The sequence below is a fragment of the Triticum dicoccoides genome, chromosome 4A (assembly GCF_002162155.2).
Source record: "Triticum dicoccoides isolate Atlit2015 ecotype Zavitan chromosome 4A, WEW_v2.0, whole genome shotgun sequence".
Classification (NCBI taxonomy): domain Eukaryota; kingdom Viridiplantae; phylum Streptophyta; class Magnoliopsida; order Poales; family Poaceae; genus Triticum; species Triticum dicoccoides.
This window is the reverse complement of record NC_041386.1, coordinates 656355019-656375068: the sequence shown is the minus strand read 5'-3', so window position 1 is coordinate 656375068 and position 20050 is coordinate 656355019. Positions and strand designations below refer to the sequence as shown.

The 20050-nt window shown below is 43.8% G+C and overlaps 1 protein-coding gene across 1 annotated transcript; it reads left to right on the top strand.

Annotated features, from left to right (window-relative positions):
• The first annotated feature begins 2867 nt into the window (after positions 1-2867).
• LOC119287760 (single-stranded DNA-binding protein WHY1, chloroplastic-like) lies at positions 2868-7591 on the top strand. Its single transcript, XM_037567369.1, has 6 exons — positions 2868-3314; positions 3409-3501; positions 4539-4633; positions 5245-5318; positions 5406-5494; positions 7007-7591. The coding sequence occupies exons 1-6, from the start codon at positions 2973-2975 to the stop codon at positions 7118-7120; spliced, it is 807 nt and encodes a 268-aa protein (XP_037423266.1). The 5' UTR covers positions 2868-2972; the 3' UTR covers positions 7121-7591.
• Positions 7592-20050: the final 12459 nt, after the last annotated feature.

Below are 20050 nucleotides of genomic sequence, written 5' to 3'. Positions count from 1 at the left end.
AAAATCCTAGGACTAGAGAACCAAACACCACCTGACTTATCTAGGGAACACAGTTGTCAACGAAAATTAATACCTTTTGATATGATATTTATAATCTTAATATCTTCCTTTGCCACGGTATGTGTGCGGCAAGAAGAGGGCAATTGAGTTTCCTTGCTAAGCGGCAGCTTGGGGCAGTGCCCAACTAAGGCTGGTCGTAATGGTAGTATCATAGCTAGTATCATGCATGTCAACTAGACTATTTTACTGAGGTGGCATAGAATTAAATGAAGAAAGAGAGTGTTGAGTATCATATCATGATATCGTATCATATTAAATGCTATGCTACTATGTGTCATGCATGGCAATAAATAAGGTTACCTATGATACTAGTACATGATACTATGCATTACGGAGGTAGTATCATACCTTAGTATCATGTGCATAATACTAAGGTATGATACTACCCATTACAAGCAGCCTAAGCGGCAGAGACACAGATAGTACTAGTGGTATATATATTAACACCATTAAACGCCACCGAGTACTACTGACCCATTACCAAGACACCACCTTTGCTCGAGTAAAAATTGCATTTAATCTCCATAGTTACTTTATGGTTTAGCCTAGTAGTTAATTTTGTTATTTCTCGTTTTTCTAGAATATTTCCAAACTATGATTTGCATGCGAGAGTAGCGGTGTGTGTATATTACATGTGGCAACGTAGTAGCCGGGTTAGTAGTTGCTTTCCTTTTTCTCCCTAGTTTGATATAGAATTAGGTTACAATACTTCTCGTGAATTCTGGGCTTGACAACAATCCTGTGACCTTGCAAGGCATCAAGCTTTCTATGATGTCATTGCCGAGGAGCATAACGCTTGGTCCTTACCTTCCCAGTCGTATTTAGATTTTTGTTTATTGTTATTTAGCTTACCCTTTTTTAACCAAGAATGGATAGAAAAGTACCACATGGCACATGTGGTAAGCAATCTAAACAATTCAAAAAAAAAGAATGAATAGAAAAGTGATAATCTTGTCTTTCGGGGTGAGTATTCTTGAATAGATGAAAGTTGCAATGGAGAAGCGAGACATGAGTCTACCACACTTGATCACCAACGATTATAAGATAAAAGAATTGTTAAATATGGTGAAGGATTAGTCATCCATGGCATGCACTTAATACCCATTATCATGTGAAGACTATGAATCCGAAGAGCATTTGAATTATCAATGTGAGTATGATATCGGTCCAATATTATCAATATGTGATGAGTGCAATGCTAGAATGGAGGTCGTACAATAAATACTTCTTGAAGGGGCTAGTGATTCTAAGTTGAATAAGAAACATGAGTGTAGAATGCATCCTACTTTGTAGAATCTATAATGTAGTGCATCCTATTAACTACTTTTGCCTAGATATTTTATGTGATAATGCATTAGTCATCAACGGGTGAGAACGAATTATAACCACCTTCGAGAAATAAGACATTCGCAGGACTCGAAAAGCATGCATAAAAGGATGTACACCATGAAGAACACACGGTCCCCATTGAAGCGAAGACAGAAGGAATGCTAGAATGGGTGCTAGAATTTGCATTCTCTTCATTTTACTTGTATCATGAAACTTGCAATCTATGTGGATTTGGACGCTTAAGTTTTCAGTGTAAGTATATGCCCTACCTTTTAATACCATCCTTTAAGAATAATGCTAAATACAGTGCTAGCAGGGAGCTTTGGGAATTCGTACTAATTGCGGGTACAATTAAGGTGCTAGTCAGAAGCACATCAAATATCCAAAAGACTATAAATAGTACCTCACTTAAAAAGGTCTGATCGGATATGGAATCAATTCTTCACCATTGCTTTGAGATTTTTAGTGTTAACCCTTATGCAAGCCAATAGAAGAACGCCTTTGCCGAGGCCAGATATCAAGAATCTATGTAATCACAACTTTTGAGCAGTGAAGAAATTGAGCATGAACAAGGAGAGCATCCAATGCAGGAATCGATAAGATCAATAAATGAAATACATACATGCCAGACTAACTTGCGGGAAAATAGTGAGGTTGACGGAGAGCATATGTCCAACACAATGACATGTGTTTATAAAAAGAAGAATGTAGGGAATAAGAGGAGGGGGATACTACCTTAACATGAATATAGTTACCCCTGGAGCTCATAAAAGTTTTACACGAAATAATAACGATGTAAAGCAATTGTCTATACTTCATACTGACAAGCAAGGAACATCAAAACACACAAATAATCATGATATTGCTTTTCATGAATCAATGTGTTAATTCAATGTTCCCGTTGCCAGAGTTTCGAAAGAATGTCGGTTCAACTCTTTTGAACGGCTTGAAAAATAAGTTGTCTCTTCCCAGCTTAAAAAAACAACCCGTACACTAAATCTACTCTAGACTTTTAAATCAATTAATTCATAACTAGTTTAGAAGCCCTAAAGCATAAGAGAGGCAGCTTATAGGAAAATTTGGAGGGCTGACTTATTTTTTAAGCCATGGGAAACTCCACCCAGCCCCCTGACCCGACCCGACCCGGCCTGAGAAAGCCCAACCCGATCTGGCCCGGTCTTGCCTGCAGGCCGGGCCTGGGCCTAAGTTTTGAGCCCGAAGACCGGGTTGGTCTTGGGCCTGGCATATTTGCATTTTAGGGAAGAGGCTCGACCCAAGGCCTGATGGGATTTTCCATCGATGGGCAGGGCCTAGGCTTAGGTTTTCTGCCACGGGCTTTATTAGGCCCGGCCCGGCCGGGCCCGACTTATGGCCATGTATATTGTTAGGGTTTGTGTGGCAAGCGGGTCCACCTCTCCATGGCCCCAAGCCCCCAAAGACGATAACGTAACGGTCCGGATGTCACCGGCAGGCCTGGCCGCCCAAACCACGCCACAGGATAAACCCCTCCGGGACGAAACAGCCCCGTCTCGGCTCGGCCGTCCACACCCACCCACGCACCCGTCCCCTACCCGTTCGGCGAAATGCCGCCGCCGCTCTCCGTCTCGCTCCCCTCGCCGCAGCCCCTCTCCCTCCTCCCGCGCCACGCCAGGGGCCCCCACCCCCACTCCATCGCCCTGGCCCAGCCCCTCTCCTCCAGGGCGCCGCCCGCCTCCGCCTGCTCCGTCGTCCCCGCGCGCCACTCCGACTACTTCGACCCCCGGGCCCCGCCGTCGCAGCGCGACGCCTACGGGCAGCCGCCGCTGGAGAGGGATCCGCCGGTGCCTGGGGGCCAGGCCGGGAGGGTGTTCGCCAGCTACAGCATCTACAAGGGCAAGGCCGCGCTGGCCTTCGACCCCAGGCCGCCGCAGTTCGTGCCGCTCGAAGTAGGTAGAGTGTGGCGCGCCATTGGGCGTCGTATGCTGCCGTGCTCTGTTGTTTTTGTTCAGTATTGATGGGTGTTTGGTTCGAAATTCGCAGTCTGGGGCGTACAAGGTGGCCAAGGAGGGGTTCGTGCTGCTCCAGTTCGCCCCCGCGGTGGGGCCTCGGCAGTATGATTGGACTCGCAAGCAGGTGATCATGGATTTTCCTCTGCCTTGTCCAATTTTCTGTTGAAATGCTCGTTCATTCCCGCGTCAAGTTAGAAACTTCCAAGATAAACTAGTTAGAGAAAGGTGTTGAGATTCACATTTTTTTTCAACACAAAGAAGCAAATGTTGGCATGTTGGAAGCTGTTAACCTATCCATGCCATTTTGAGCTGACTCCTGACTGGATAGTTTCTTGGTTTGTAAGTTAATATTTCGAAATTGTGAGCATGTATTATAGGCTCTATTTGTTTGTCTGGTTTCTTTGTAAGATCTTCCGTACGCTCAGATGCTTTATGTCTGCAGTTACCAAAAACTAGTGTGAATGCACGTCTTAGCAGTATGGTGTGGCTCCGACAAAAGAAAAAAAAACATACATTAGTTTGAAAAATGAATTCCGAGCAAGAATTTATATTGTTGATGTACGCGAAATAAAGTTTAGAAATGTACTAATTGGCACAATACAACCACTACCCGGTGTCACCAAGAATTTTTCTAAAAAATAAGATGTACGTGGTGGAACCCACAAATTGTTTACTACTCCCTCCGTATTAAGACGCTTTTTGACACTACGATTGTGTCTTAAAACGTCTTATATTTTGATACAGAGGGAGTACAACTTTAGTTTCTCCTCCCGAACCATCTCTGGCATCGGCTCACAGCCTACACTTTCTTTTATTCATCACAACCTGACAATTGTAGCATGGCAGAGGAGGGCATATGTCTTCTTTTCTGAGAGGTAGATACGATGGTTCCAGAACCTAGTAGGTTCAGCTGTGAGCTACTGTTCATAGCGAATCCCTCTAACCTCAGCCGTTCGATTTAGGAGGGCAGTGGCTAGGATTGCTCTAGGTGCGATCCAACACTGCTACACTATATAGTACTTCCTCTGTAAAGAAATATAAGATCGTTGAGATTACTAAAGTAGTGATATAAACGATCTTATATTTCTTTACAGAGGGAGTAGTATAGATAAGCAAATCTATATTGTGTTCTTTACATGAACTTATTTGGTTGTGGTGCAGGTGTTCTCATTATCTGTCTGGGAGATGGGAACCTTGCTTACTCTTGGTCTAACAGATTCGTGCGAGTTCTTTCATGACCCTTTCAAGGGGAGGAGGTTAGTCTTGTGTGCTATATCTAACTACAAGCTCCTTCTACAGAAGCGTGTGAATAAAACATGTGTGGATCATTATCTTAAATGCAACCTTTTGTTATTGCTATGGGCATCCTCAGCGTGATTATTGCCCTATGTTGCCAATCCAATTATTTAGAAAGACCTAAATATCAGCAATCAAATTTCTCCATTTCTGTGTATTTTGCATTGAAGTAAAATAGTCTTGGAACTTTACAGTGCACCTGATGCTTAGTAATTCCCTTGGCCTACCATATAGTTGAAATAGGATGGCAATATGAGAAGACGCTTTATTTTCTTCTTTTGATCAAGATTATTAATTGCCAAAAGAGAGACTTTGTTCAGGATACCATTGTGTTAACATGTCTGTCAAGCCAAAAAAGGTTGCTAGTTAATACAATGCTCTTTTACTGCAATGTTTGTAATAAAATTTTCCCAAAATTCATTATCTGTAGCATAACTTACCAGGGCTTCAGTAAATTTCATATTCTTATGTTATTTGTTTATATATTTTCTTTTGAAATATACCTGTGTATTTTACTTCTCGAATTGTGACTAAAATAGCCTTAATACTTACTATTGTTCTATACAAACAGCGATGAAGGTAAAGTGCGCAAAGTTCTAAAGGTTGAGCCAACACCAGATGGCAACGGTCGCTTTTTCAACCTCAGTATGTAGTCGCCATTGCTCTACTACAAATGCTACTTGCTTCTGAATCTATGTTCCCAAATTGATCTGATCATCGTTTTCCTTGTAGGTGTTCAAAACCGTCTTTTGAATGTTGATGAGAACATTTACATCCCTATAACCAAAGGAGAATATGCGGTCATTGTATCGACTTTCAATGTACGCATCATTATTCTGCTAGAGTCTTTTCTTTACCATTATTCAGTTATAGATCATTGAGGTAGTTTGAGCTAACTGCACGAATTATAGTTTGAACACCACTTGATTCTACTTCCATCAGAAATCACACTGTGTCCTAACATATGACATGGGCTATTTTCCGCCACGATTGTGTATGGAGGAGCATGTCAGCATGTAACAAACTGGCAGTAGATGTGTTTTGGTAACAACTAGATCTAAGAGCATCTCCAACAGGCGCGCAACGTGCCGCGCGCTAAAAACTACTTCGCCGCGTGCGCTTCGCCTGGTTTTGCGCGGCCTGCAGCGCTGGCTCCAACAGCCGTGCTAAAATGCAGCGCGCGCGCGCCGCTCCAGCAGCGCGCAAAAAATAGTTCGGCACATAGTCTGCTTCTATGATACAAAATGCGTACATCTAGGCTTCTCCAGCGATATATTCATATATAGTTCTACTACGTCCACATAGCCTGCTTCTACGATACAAAAAAACTACTACTACTCGTTCTCCGACTCGGACTCTGCCTCGGTGATGTCCTCCTCCGACGTCTGGGCATAGGCGTCAAGGAACCGCTCGTCGCGGGAGTCCCAGGACGACGCATCTCCTAGCGCCATGTTGTATTTAGCGACCGCCTTCCGTGTTCGCTTGTCCTCGCGATAGGCGGCTCGCTCCTTCCTCCTCTCCTCCCTCTCCGTCCTCCTCTCGGCGAAGAACTGTTCTTCGTTGATGATGTCTTGCGGGAAGCGTTGCCTCCACAGCGCCATGGCTTCCTCGTCCATCTCGGCCAGGCTAAGACGGCGCTCCCGCCTCCGGTGTTTGCGACGATCCTCGTCAGTGGTAAGCCGCGGGAAAGGCGCCAACTCCTGTGCCCGCTCTCGCGTCGACACGTCGGTGAAGTTCATGTCCCAACGGGACCGCCGGAGGCGCCACGCCGCAGCGTCGTACGCGCGGGCGCCATCCTGGGCGGTGTCGAAGGTTCCGAGGCCGAGGCGCACGCCGCATCGAGGCGGAGTAGGTGCCGGACGGGCGCACGCGGACGCCGCGGTAGCCCGAACCTCCCCGGCGGCAAGGCGGCATGGTGGCGCGGTGGTGGCGTGTCGGCGGCGAGGAGGGAGAGCAGTGGAGAGAGTGAGAGAGAGCGGCAGATGGCGCTGCAGTTTTATAGGCGCGCGCGAAGCGGCGCGCCAAATCTAGCGCGCGAGCTGCCGCCTTTTCCCGCGTGCACAATCGTTTCCCGCCACCGCTGGAGCGCGCGAAACCGGTTGGCGCGCGCTAAAAAGCAGTTTTACCGTGAGGGCGCGTCTTTTAGTGCGCCTGTTGGAGATGCTCTAATGTGTTATGCTTGCTGTATTTCTTCCTTTAGCCCACCATTTTGTGGTATATAATGAAGCGTGGGACCAATAGTAACATTTCGGTAGACAGGTTGCCCTTTTTAGGTAAATGCAAAAAACAAACCTGTTCCTTCATAATGTCTGAACACATTATTATATTTGCAGTACATCATACCGCACATCATGGGCTGGAGCACGTTTACAAATTCTATCAAGCCTGAGGAGTCGCAGCCATACAATAGGCCGCAGTCCTCTCCCGAATTGGAGTGGCGAAGGTGAAGAATGACAGCGCTCTCGGAGGGAGATGGCAGGAAGAATGATACTTTTGGTGGTGTTCCTTCCAGAAAAGAAATACTTGGTGGTGGTGTTTGGAAAGTATTTTGGTGCAAATTTGGCTGGTAATTTCTGGTTTAGTTATTAGGAAATTAATGTTTTTGGTTCTGCCATATTCGTTTGGTTTCTCATTACAGCAGGCTGGAGTTGTGTTAGTCAAAATACCTAGTCCTCACTTCTTAATGCAGGAATGGCTTACATGAGACTTATTGTAGCAATTTTTGCCTGGGGGTATTGCAGTACCCCGTATGGATCATGGATACCTGCATTAGATACCCGAAGCTCTAAACCCTGAACTGTTTTGCATTTGCAATCCAAGTTGTTCATTTGCTAATTCTGAATTCAATATTGTGAACTGGTCATATACTGAAACTCGAGTCACATATTCCCAACATTTCTTGGGTCCTTATTGAGTAAGCTCTGTGCTACCCTGCTCTCAGATTTGCCTATTTGAAAATGTAAGACGTTTTTTGACACTACATTGTTTGTTTGTGATCCTCGTGAACCAAACCAGTATTTGTAATCCAAGATGGTTATCGTATTTCGCTACTGGCAAAAGTCTATTTCAGAACAATCTCAAAGGAAACTTTATGACATACTTCTATTTCAGAACAATCTCAAAGGAAACTTTATGATATACTCCCTCCATACGGAATTACTTGTCACATAAATGGATGTATCTAAATGTATTTCAGTTTTAGATACATTCATTTTTATCCATTGCTGCAACAAGTTATTCCGGATGGAGGGAGTAGATTTTTTCACCTGCTGACGACGACGATGACGACGACGACAACAACAACAACAAAGCCTTTAGTCCCAAACAAGTTGGGTAGGCTAGAGTTGAAACCCATAAGATCTCACGACCAACTCATGGCTCTGGCGCATGGATAGCAAGCTTCCACGCATTCCTATCCATAACTAGTTCTTTGGTGATACTCCAATCCTTCAAGTCTCTCTTAATAAACTCCTCCCATGTCAAATTCGGTCTACCCCGACCTCTCTTACATTCTCCGCACGCTTTAGCCGTCCGCTATGCACTGAAACTTCTGGAGATCTGCGCTGAATATGCCCAAACTATCTCAGACGATGTTGGATAAGCTTCTCTTCAATTGGTGCTACCCCAACTCTATCTCGTATATTATCATTTCGGACTCTATCCTTCCTTGTGTGGCCACACACATCCATCTCAACATACGCATCTCCGCCACACCTAACTGTTGAACATATCGCCTTTTAGTCGGCCAACACTCAGTGCCATACAACATTGCGGGTCGAACAACCGTCCTGTAGAACTTGCCTTTTAGCTTTTGTGGCACTCTCTTGTCACAGAGAATGCCAGAAGCTTGGCGCCACTTCATCCATCCGGCTTTGATTCGATGGTTCAGATCTTCATCAATACCCTCATCCTCCTGCATCACTGACCCCAAATATTGAAGGTGTTCTTTTGAGGTACCACCTGCCCATCAAGGCTAGCCTCCTCCTCCTCACACACATAGTAGTACTGAAACTGCACATCATGTACTCGGTTTTAGTTCTACTAAGCCTAAACCCTTTCGATTCCAAGGTTTGTCTTTATAACTCTAACTTCCTATTTACCCCTGTCCGACTATCGTCAACTAGCACCACATCATCCGCAAAGAGCATACACCATGGGATATATCCTTGTATACCCCTTGTGACCTCATCCATCACCTAAGGCAAAAAGATAAGGGCTCAAAGCTGACCCCTGATGCAGTCCTATCTTAATCGGGAAGTCATCAGTGTCGACATCACTTGTTCGAATGATTGCCACAACATTATTGTACATGTCCTTGATGAGGGTAATGTACTTTGTTGGGACTTTGTGTTTCTTCAAGGCCCACCACATGACATTCCGCGGTATCTTATCGTATGCCTTCTCCAAGTCAATGAACACCATATGCAAGTCCTTCTTTAACTCCCTGTATCTCTCCATAAGTTGTCGTACCAAGAAAATGGCTTCCATGGTCGACCTCCCAGGCATGAAACCAAACAGATTTTTGGTCATGCTTGTCATTCTTCTTAAGCGGTGCTCAATGACTCAACCATAGCTTCATTGTATGGCTCATCAGCTTAATTCTATGGTAATTAGTACAACTCTGAACATCCCCCTCGTTCTTGAAGATTGGTACTAATATACTCCGTCTCCATTCTTCTGGCATCTTGTTTGCCCGAAAATGAGGTTGAAAAGGTTGGTTAGCCATACTATCACTATGTCCCCGAGGCCTTTCCACACCTCAATGGGGATACAATCAGGGCCCATTACCTTGCCTCCTTTCATTCTTTTTAAAGCCTCCTTGACCTCAGGCTCCTGGATTCGCCGCACGAAACGCATGTTGGGCTCATCAAAGGAGTCGTCCAGTTCAATGGTAGAACTCTCCTTCTCTCCATTGAACAACTTGTCGAAGTACTCCCGCCATCTATGCTTAATCTCCTCGTCCTTCACCTAGAGTTGATCTGCTTCGTCCTTGATGCATTTGACTTTGTCAATATCCCTCGTCTTCCTCTCTCGGATCTTGGCCATCTTATAGATGTCCCTTTCACCTTCGTGCCTAACCATTGGTAGAGGTCCTCATATGCCCGACCCCTCGCTTCACTGGCAGCTCGCTTTTGCGGCCTTCTTTACCATCTTGTACTTCTCTATGTTGTCCGCACTCCTATCCAGGTACATGCGTATGAAGCAATCTTTCTTCTCTTTAATCGCCTTCTGGAAAACATCATTCCACCACCAGGTATCCTTATCTTTGCTTCTCCTACCCGTGGACACTCTAAACTCATCCGAGACCACCTTACGAATGCAAGTCGCCATCTTCATCCACACATTGTCTGCATCCCCTCCTTCCTCCCATGGGCCCTCCTTAATGACCCTCTCCTTGAACGCCTGAGCTACCTCCCCGTTGAGCTTCCACCACTTTGTTCTAGCGACTTTGGCACGCTTATCCCGCTTGACACGAATCCGAAAGAGAAAGTCAGCAACCACCAGCTTATGCTGAGGTACAACACTCTCTTCATGTATCACCTTACAGTCTAGGCACGCACGCCTATCTTCTCTTCTCGAGAGGATGAAATCAATCTGGCTAGAGTGTTGTCCACTACTAAAAGTCACCAAATGTGATTCTCTCTTTCTAAAGAGGGTGTTAGCTACAATCATGTCGTGGTGAAATGATCTAGATGACGACTGGAGGGGGGTGAATAGGAGTTTTAAAACTTTTACGGATTTGGCTTTATCCTAATGCGGAATTAAACAAACAGATACTTTTCAAGCACAAATCCTAAATATGCTAGGCTCAACTAAGTTCACCAACAACCTATGCTAAACAAGATAGGCAATTAAGCAAACTAGCAAGCACAAACTATATCACAAGATATGGAAATGAAGGAACTAAGCAATTCAACTATCACAAGATATATCAATATGGGCAAGTATGAATTGTAGAAAGTAAAGGGTGTGGGTATGAGATAACCACAAGTGAGTCGGGGACGCGGATTTATCCCGAAGTTCACACTCGTGAGAGTGCTAATCTCTGTTAGAGCGGTGCCGTAGCCAAAGCTCCAGGGCATCACCAAGTGACTCACCGTATTCTCCCTTTCGAGTCACCCCCAACGGATGAGCCTCGATTCACTCGGGGTTGGTCTTGAAGGCGACCACCACACCTTTACAAACTTCTCCGGAGCACACCACAACCACGGAAGCTTCCGGAGGAACTTGACCACCTAGGCCACTTCAACACCCTTCCCCGGAGCACACCACAAAAGGAAGCTTCCGGGGGAACCTTGGCCACATAGGCCTCTTCACAATCTTCTCAATGTATCACCAAACCGTCTAGGAGGCTAAGCCTCCAAGAGTAACAAACTCACGGGCTCTCACTCGAACAAATTGATGCGGGGAGCTCAGACTGATGCAACAAATGCAATGCAAGGTCAAGCAACAAATGCTCAACTCACTCTCTCAATCTCACAAGATGCAACTCAAGAAAGTGGGAGATTGAAGAGAGGGGATGCAATGGAGGAAATCAACAAATGACTCCAAGATCCATCCACAAATCACCCTTCACTTAGAAGGGAGATAGGGGTTTGGGAGAGGTGGTAAGAGGCTCAAAATGATGTTTAGAATGTGAATAAACAATCCCCAAACCGGTGGGGAGGAAGGGCTCTTTTATAGCCAACTTCCAAAACTAGCCGTTGGGGCTCCAACAGACACTTCCTGGACACCCCGTGCCCACGGGGGTTTAGACCCCGTGCCCACGGGGTCCCGTGCGCACGGTACAGGCCCGTGTGCATGGGGCCCCGTGCCCACGGGGGTCAAAAACCCCGTGTCCACGGGGTACCCAGAACAGCCTGCAGCAGCCCACTAAAACAGTGATAACTTTGGCATACGGACTCCGAATTCGATGATCTTGGGCTCGTTTTGAAGCTATGGAAAAGCCCAAGGTCCTCACATAGAGGACCACCCAAGATCAACAATAAATAATGATGCAAGTAATGCAAAGGTTTGAGCTCTCTACATGCGACATGATCAAGCTACTTGCCCGAGAGTCCCTCTTGATAGTACGGCTATCAAACATATAATCCGGTCTCCCTCCAAGCACCATGAGACCGGCAAAACTAGGAAAACCTAGCTAAGGTATACCTTTGCCTTGCATATTCAACTTGAGCTTGGTGATGACTCCAATTCTTGTCTCAAGTTGGAATCCCTTTCTTGTCCACAACCACTTGGTGAAGATGCTTGAATTGATTCCTCATATTGCAATGAGGGAAGCCTTAACTTAAGCCCATCTTCACATGAGCATTATCATGATGTGGACCGCAAGCTTCAAAGCATATAACCTCTGGCTTCTCATCTTGCACTTGGACTCCTCGAACCCGATGACCATCACCACTTGATGTCATCCACACATAGGCTACTTGAGATCTTTCCTTTTGATGCAAGCCCATGAGAAACACCTAACCCACATAGACATACCAAACACATAGCATGGGTTAGGTAACAAAGCACAATTCACAATTACTTACCATACCACTAGATCACTTGATCTCACGTGGTACAATGTTTGTGCTTTGAGAGTTGACCACTTAGATATAATCTTCGAGCTTCATCTTGGTCAACCAACATCTTTACTCGAAGCTCCATCTTGGTTTATTGAAAGCCACAATGAACTCTTCATTTCCCTTCATTGCTTCAAGACTATATCACCAAAGACTCTTCCATGACCATATCAAGTTCCACTATGAATATCATCTTGGTCACCACTTGCCCTTCTAAAAACTCCATCACAATCTCTTGAGAGGCATAATGAATTCGTCACTCTAGTTGCTTGCTTCAAGACTTGATCAACCGAAACCCAACACATGAGCTCACCATGATCTTGTCTTGAGACCATAACTTGAATTCTTCTCTTTGATTATTCTCTCAAGCCTTGATCCTCAGAAGCCCGAATATATCAATCTTTGAGATCCTCCAATGCACTCCATCATGAACATAATTAGATTAGGCATTGAAACCAATCTTGATGGCTTCAATAGAAGTACCCGAAGACCAACTTGAAACCTCACTGGATATGGGATCTCGAGAGCCAACACCTAGGCCAAGTAAGCATGGGGTATCCAGAGAGTTGACACTCGACCCCATGCGCACGGTACAAGCCCGTGTGCACGGGGTATCCAGAGAAGGATACCATGAGGACTTCTTCGGATGCTTTGATGGCAGACTTCACAAAACAGCCCAATGCACTTCAAGCATCACTATGGAACATATCTTCATATAAGATTCAATGCACTTGATGCTCCATAGGAATTGTCATTTAGTACCAAAGCATAGGGCAAATATATCTTCATATATATATATGGACTTCATCCTTGATTCCGTCCAATATCCTTGAGGCACTATCTTCATATATATGGACTTCATCCTTGATTCCGTCCAATATCCTTGAGGCATTATCTATGGACAAAACCTTCAAATATATCTCACTGAAAACATTAGTCCATAGAGATTGTCATTTAATTACCAAAACCGCACTTAGGGGCTACATGCCCTTTCAATCTCCCCCATTTTGGTAATTGATGACAATCTCAACAAGAGGGTTTATATAATGAATTTGAAACAAGTATGCAATCTATCCGAGAATAAATTGTATACTTGAGGTGGTTTTGATAGCTTCAAACATCACAAAGATAGTTGATGTTATCAAAACCAGTTGTACTAGCATCGAAATACTACACAAGACTTTGATGCTAGTAGAACCACAATATATAGAGCAAACTCCCCCACAATATATGCACAGGAAATAACTTGGAGGAGTTTCCTCTATATACACATCCATGCAATGGGCAATCACAACAAAAGTAGATAAGCATGAATGACAGGAACCAACCCACTTCACCTAAACCCTCTAAACTTCTCCCCCATTGGCAACAAGTGCCAAAATGGAAGAAAAATCTAGACGGCCAATATAGTATGAGTTCCTCCTTAATTTGTGCATTTCTCATATTATGAGTGGAATCAAATGCACATATCCAGTTAAGAACAAACGAAGAAATTCACACTATATTGAGCATCCATAGAATGCACCAAAATGATATGACAAAAGAATCAAACATTCAAAGGATCCAAAGAACATATTTTGGACAAGGGATAATGGAGATATCCAATATGATAATCATGCTAAGCATGGGTCCAAAATATATCCACCAACTCATGAGTGCAAACATATGTGCAAAACATACAAGCACTCACTCAACAAGTACTAATCATGCCATGATGCAACACACACAATGTTGACTCTAACTTGAATAAATGCATGAAGTAAGTACTTGTTACCAAGAGAGAAAGCATTGGTTCAAGAGGCCCTTGATCTAGTATGCGAACATGAGGGACTTGATCTTGTTCTTGGATAGGTATATGATCTCCCATAACATCTTGCTCTTGTGTTGGGGGTGATGACTTCCCTTATGGTCGATCCACAAGAGGGGCTCTTACTCCTTCTTCTTCTACATGGACAAGGGGTGTTTCTTGTGGAAGAATATGACCAATCCCCATTGTACTTGTAGCTTGGGAAGGAGCCTCATCACCTACAACACTTGAAACAAATTGCTCCGCATGGAAGCCGTTATTCTCATCACACTCCACATTCACCATTTCCTCAACACATCCCGTGGATTTATTGAGAATATAGTAAGTGTGGGAGTTTGATGCATATCCAACAAAAAGACCCAAATTTTGTATAACCGGGTTTACATGGTGAGAATGAAACACTTACAACCGAACCGGGTTTTCATTTATCTTCTCTCTCAAATCAATGAATCAACCAAGCTTGGCTCTAATAATTTTCCATGGTGTCTCCACCTTCCTCATGAATAAGCCAATCATCCAATGCTTCTCCAATGTACCTAAAACACATTAAGGTACAATTTGGTCCCCAAACTTATTGGGTCCGAAGTAGTAAGCACAACCACAATACATAGGGCAAACTCCACAATAAGTATGTGCAAAAGGATATGAACTTGAATTTCATGCACACCTTTAACCATTAATGATATTATGGAGTTTACCCTATATAGAGGATCAAGAGAGCAAGCAAGGCATGAAGAAGTATATAAATAAATATGCATGCACATGCCTACCAAGATCCAAAGAGATATAATTTGGGCAAAAGAACACTTAAAAGATGAATACTCCAATAATGACATACAACATTCAAGTTGTCCAAATTATATCAAAGTGACGAATCCACACAGGACCGCACACAAAGTACAGCATATGAACTAAGCAAAAACCAACGAGCATATAGGATATACATTACACACATGATCAAAGGCTTATCTCACTCAAGTAGATAATAGATAGTACAAGGAGTGAGATAAGGCAAGTTGAAGCACAAGCCGAGAAGAAGATGATCATAAAATTCTACCACAAGAAGAAATACCAATTGGTATTTGGAATTAACACTCGGTGGTAGAATCTGAAGTAACACAAGATCATAATCAACAAACACCCCGTGTGCACGGGGGTCAAAAGACCCCGTGCACACGGGGTATCTAGGGAGTTACGCAGTACCCCGTGCGCACGGGGTACCCAGAGAGTTACGCAACACCCCATGCGCACGGGGGTCAAAAGACCCCGTGCGCACGGGGTATCCAGAACTTTTCTGGTGCAACTTTCTAGATACCACGGCAGGCATACAACAGAGGAAAATAACCACCTAAAAGAGATAATTAATGGATACTCTGAGAATCTGAATTTCAAATGAGCTTGACATACCACATAGTGACTAGATAATATTGAGTATCAATACTATGTGGTATTTCTCATATTCGCATTTTGAGTTTGTGATGCGCACAAAACATAACACTCCCCCATAATGTGATGATCCACTAATATCTCGCAAGAGCCAAACAATATACAAATAAGGCTCAAGACAACAAGCAACACTATATGATGTGCAATGCAACCTACACATGCTAGATAACACAAATCAAGCATACTAGGAAGACAACATATAAATGCACATGCTAGATACAAAACCTAAGCATGCAGGGGGCGAGTAACTTTCAATGTAAGCAATACAAATACAAGTTACCACAAGGAGGAACACTGGATAGATAATATGAAGATAATCCACATGACTTGGCTCGAACAAATAAATGGTGAATATTCTTTTCTTCATGAACTAGCCAAATCTCCAATGTCCTCCACACACATATTGATCAAGGTTGAGCTTGATGGTCCCCAACCAAGTTGGGTCCTAAGAAGTTAGACACAATAGGCTTGGCAACCCAAATGGCCTTTTCCATTTCCAAACCACTTTGGGCGCCAACAAACTTGGCAAACAAATTGCCAACAACATCCTTCCTAAGCAAATAATGATCATTGACTAGAGGAGGCTTAGGGATGTTACCGTTGGGACAAGATGAAGATATGTGTCCCTTCTCACGACAAATATAGCAACATGTGCTCCCCCTTCTCTTCTTCTTTACTTTCTTAATTTGGGGAGCATTTCCTTGGTTCATTGTTGGTAGTGGCCTTTCTTCAGCTTGAGGTTGACCTTGAGATTGAACTTGAGGTTGACCTTGAGATTGAACTCGAGGCCGCTTCCCTTGTTGCTTCACATTTGAAGCCTTCTTCTTCAATGGACAAGATCTCACATGGTGTCCAACATTCTTGCACTTGAAGCATGTGATGTTGGCCGGATTCTTGACTTGGTCTTGTTCCTTATTCCTTTTCTCGGACTTCTTGTTGTTGGAGATGAAACCAAGTCCACCCTTGTCATGAGGGGATTTTTGACCACTCAAAATATTGTTGAGAGTGGAATTTCCTTCATGACACATTTCCAAGTCTTTCTTCAAAATAGTGACTTGAGCCTTGAGCTCTTTGTTTTCCTCTACAAGGTTAGTATCAACAAAAGTACTAGAGGAAGTAGAAACTTCATTATTAGAGCAACAAGGCAATGAGAGCAATTCATCACAAAAATTAGCAATAATATGTCTAGATGAATCACTAGAACTAGCACATGCCAATAAAGCATTTTGAGTAGAATTAGTGCTAATGTCCACATGAGGCTCACACGATGTTACCTTAGTAAAAATAGCCTCATGAGCTAACTTTAGCCTTTCATGGGAGATTAGAAGGTCATCATGAGAGCCCGAGAGCTTTTCATGACTTTCTTCTAATCTTCCATAATTGCTAGTTAGCAAAGCAAGTTGAGCCCTTAGCTCAACATTCTCCTTCAAGATAGTGCTTCACAAGAAGTAGAGTTAGTAGCACAAGCATCATTGACAATATGAGAGGAGCTAGAAGAAACTAGAGACTTCACATGAGTAGCTTGAAGTTCCTCATAAGACTTAGAGAGTTTGGTGAGCTCTCCTTTGACATTCTTGTAGACAAGGTCAAGGTGCTCAAAATCCTCTTTAAGTTGATCATGAGCAACTTCAATCTCTTCTTTAAAAGACTCTAAGTCTCTAAGAGTTTCTAGAGCATCAAGAAGGTTACAATCAAGTTTTTCATTTTGTTCTTGCTCTTCATGAAGTAAATCATTACACTTTCCAAAATGAGTGATAAGATCTTTAAACATCTCATAAGTGTTCTTATTTACCCCACGAAGAGAATTACCAATTTCATATATTTCTTGACTCATATCCCTATCACATTCATCATTACTCTCATCAATATCATTAAAAAGAGTAGATGATACCTCAGTATTACCTCTTGCCATGAGGCACATGTGAAAATCGGAGGTTGATGATGATTCTTTTGGAGAGGGAGTTTCTTTATCATCAAGAGTAGGATATCCATGTCCATGCTCCTGACACTCATAGCATTTCCTCTCCAACAAGGTGATGTCCTTCTTTGCTCCTCTAGCAATTTCCTCATTAATGATGTGTGCACTATTTTCTCTTGTTTCCTCTACATGGTTAGTTAAACAAAAACTAGAGGAAATAGAAGCATATAGATCATGGAAACAAGGAGTATCAAGCATATCATCACAAAAAGGTATTCAAGGAATCTCCAAATGATATGCATGGACTATCAACACAAGAATGTAAGTCATTTTTGCTAGATATGCTCAAGTCCATAGAATCTACAACACTACCATGTATACATGTAAGATCATCAATGTTGAGCACATCATCACAATCATCACAAATGATATTTTCACTCACCATGTCATTACCTTGGGACATGCCACATGATGGTGAGGCGGAAGAAGTTGAAATGTCCAAGTACACGGAGGAAGAAGCAATATGGAGATCTTCATGATTTGAAGATGTGGAGACCTCCTCAATTAACTCCTCCGAAAGATGATGAATATCAACAAGATTGAACCCACCATATAATACTTCAAGTTTGGTCCACATATCATGAGCCGTCACACAAGTCATGATAGACTCAAATACTTTGAGGGATAAAAACCGGATTATGGCATTCTTAGCACTATATCCCCAAAGCATATCATCATTTTCCTCACTAGTTGGAAAAAGGTCATCCTTCCACGGAGAAGCCCCTACAAGAACAATTCGCACAAAATTTGGACCCATGGTCCGGAAGTGACAAAGCATGCGAATTTTCCACAAGTGATAGTTTGTGCCACTAAAACAAAAGGTGTCATCGTGCACTATACCACTAGTCGACATCTTTACTCTCTAGGCGGTGAAGCCTACCAAGGAGAGACCAAAGCTCTGATACCAATTGAAATGATCTAGATGACGACTAGAGGGGGGGGGGTGAATAGGAGTTTTAAAACTTTTACGGATTTGGCTTTATCCTAATGCGTAATTAAACTAACGGATACTTTTCAAGCACAAATCCTAAATATGCTAGGCTCAACTAAGTGCACCAACAACCTATGCTAAACAAGATAGGCAATTAAGCAAACTAGCAAGCACAAACTATATCACAAGATATGGAAATGAAGGAACAACTAAGCAATTCAACTATCACAAGATGTATCAATATGGGCAAGTATGAATTGCGGAAAGTAAAGGGTCTGGGTATGAGATAACCACAAGTGAGTCGGGGACGCGGATTTATCCCGAAGTTCACACTCGTGAGAGTGCTAATCTCTGTTAGAGCGGTGTCGTAGCCAAAGCTCCGGGGCGTCACCAAGTGACTCACCATATTCTCCCTTTCGAGTCACCCCCAACGGATGAGCCTCGATTCACTCGAGGTTGGTCTTGAAGGCGACCACCACACCTTTACAAACTTCTCCGGAGCACACCACAACCACGGAAGCTTCCGGAGGAACTTGACCACCTAGGCCACTTCAACACCCTTCCCCGGAGCACACCACAAAAGGAAGCTTCCGGGGGAACCTTGGCCACATAGGCCTCTTCACAATCTTCTCAATGTATCACCAAACCGTCTAGGAGGCGAAGCCTCCAAGAGTAACGAACTCACGATCTCTCACTCGAACAAATCGATGCGGGGAGCTCAAACCGATGCAACAAATGCAATGCAAGGTCAAGCAACAAATGCTCAACTCACTCTCTCAATCTCACAAGATGCAACTCAAGAAAGTGGGAGATTGAAGAGAGGGGATGCAATGGAGGAAATCAACAAATGACTCCAAGATCCATCCACAAATCACCCTTCACTTAGAAGGGAGATAGGGGTTTGGGAGAGGTGGTAAGAGGCTCAAAATGATGTTTAGAATGTGAATGAACAGCCACCAAACCGGTGGGGAGGAAGGGCTCTTTTATAGCCAACTTTCAAAACTAGCCGTTGGGGCTCCAACGGACACTTCCTACACACCCCGTGCCCACGGGGGTTTAGACCCCGTGCCCACGGGGTCCCGTGCGCACGGTACAGGACCGTGTGCATGGGGCCCCGTGCCCACGGGGGTCAAAACCCCGTGTCCACGGGGTACCCAGAACAGCCTGCAGCAGCCCACTAAAACAGTGATAACTTTGGCATACGGACTCCGAATTCGATGATCTTGGGCTCGTTTTGAAGCTATGGAAAAGACCAAGGTCCTCATATAGAGAACCACCCAAGATCAACAATAAATAATGATGCAAGTAATGCAAAGGTTTGAGCTCTCTACATGCGACATGATCAAGCTACTTGCCCGAGAGTCCCTCTTGATAGTACGGCTATCAAACATATAATCCGGTCTCCCTCCAAGCACCATGAGACCGGCAAAACTAGGAAAACCTAGCTAAGGTATACCTTTGCCTTGCATATTCAACTTGAGCTTGGTGATGACTCCAATTCTTGTCTCAAGTTGGAATCCCTTTCTTGTCCACAACCACTTGGTGAAGATGCTTGAATTGATTCCTCATATTGCAATGAGGGAAGCCTTAACTTAAGCCCATCTTCACATGAGCATTATCATGATGTGGACCGCAAGCTTCAAAGCA

Excerpts from the sequence above, each read along its gene's own strand:
- LOC119287760 (XM_037567369.1), top strand. The coding sequence starts at position 2,973 with ATGCCGCCGCCGCTCTCCGTCTCGCTCCCCTCGCCGCAGCCCCTCTCC. Across the intron at positions 5,319-5,405 it reads CGGTCGCTTTTTCAACCTCA|GTGTTCAAAACCGTCTTTTG; the intron begins GTATGTAGTCGC and ends TTTTCCTTGTAG. Across the intron at positions 5,495-7,006 it reads TCATTGTATCGACTTTCAAT|TACATCATACCGCACATCAT; the intron begins GTACGCATCATT and ends TTATATTTGCAG.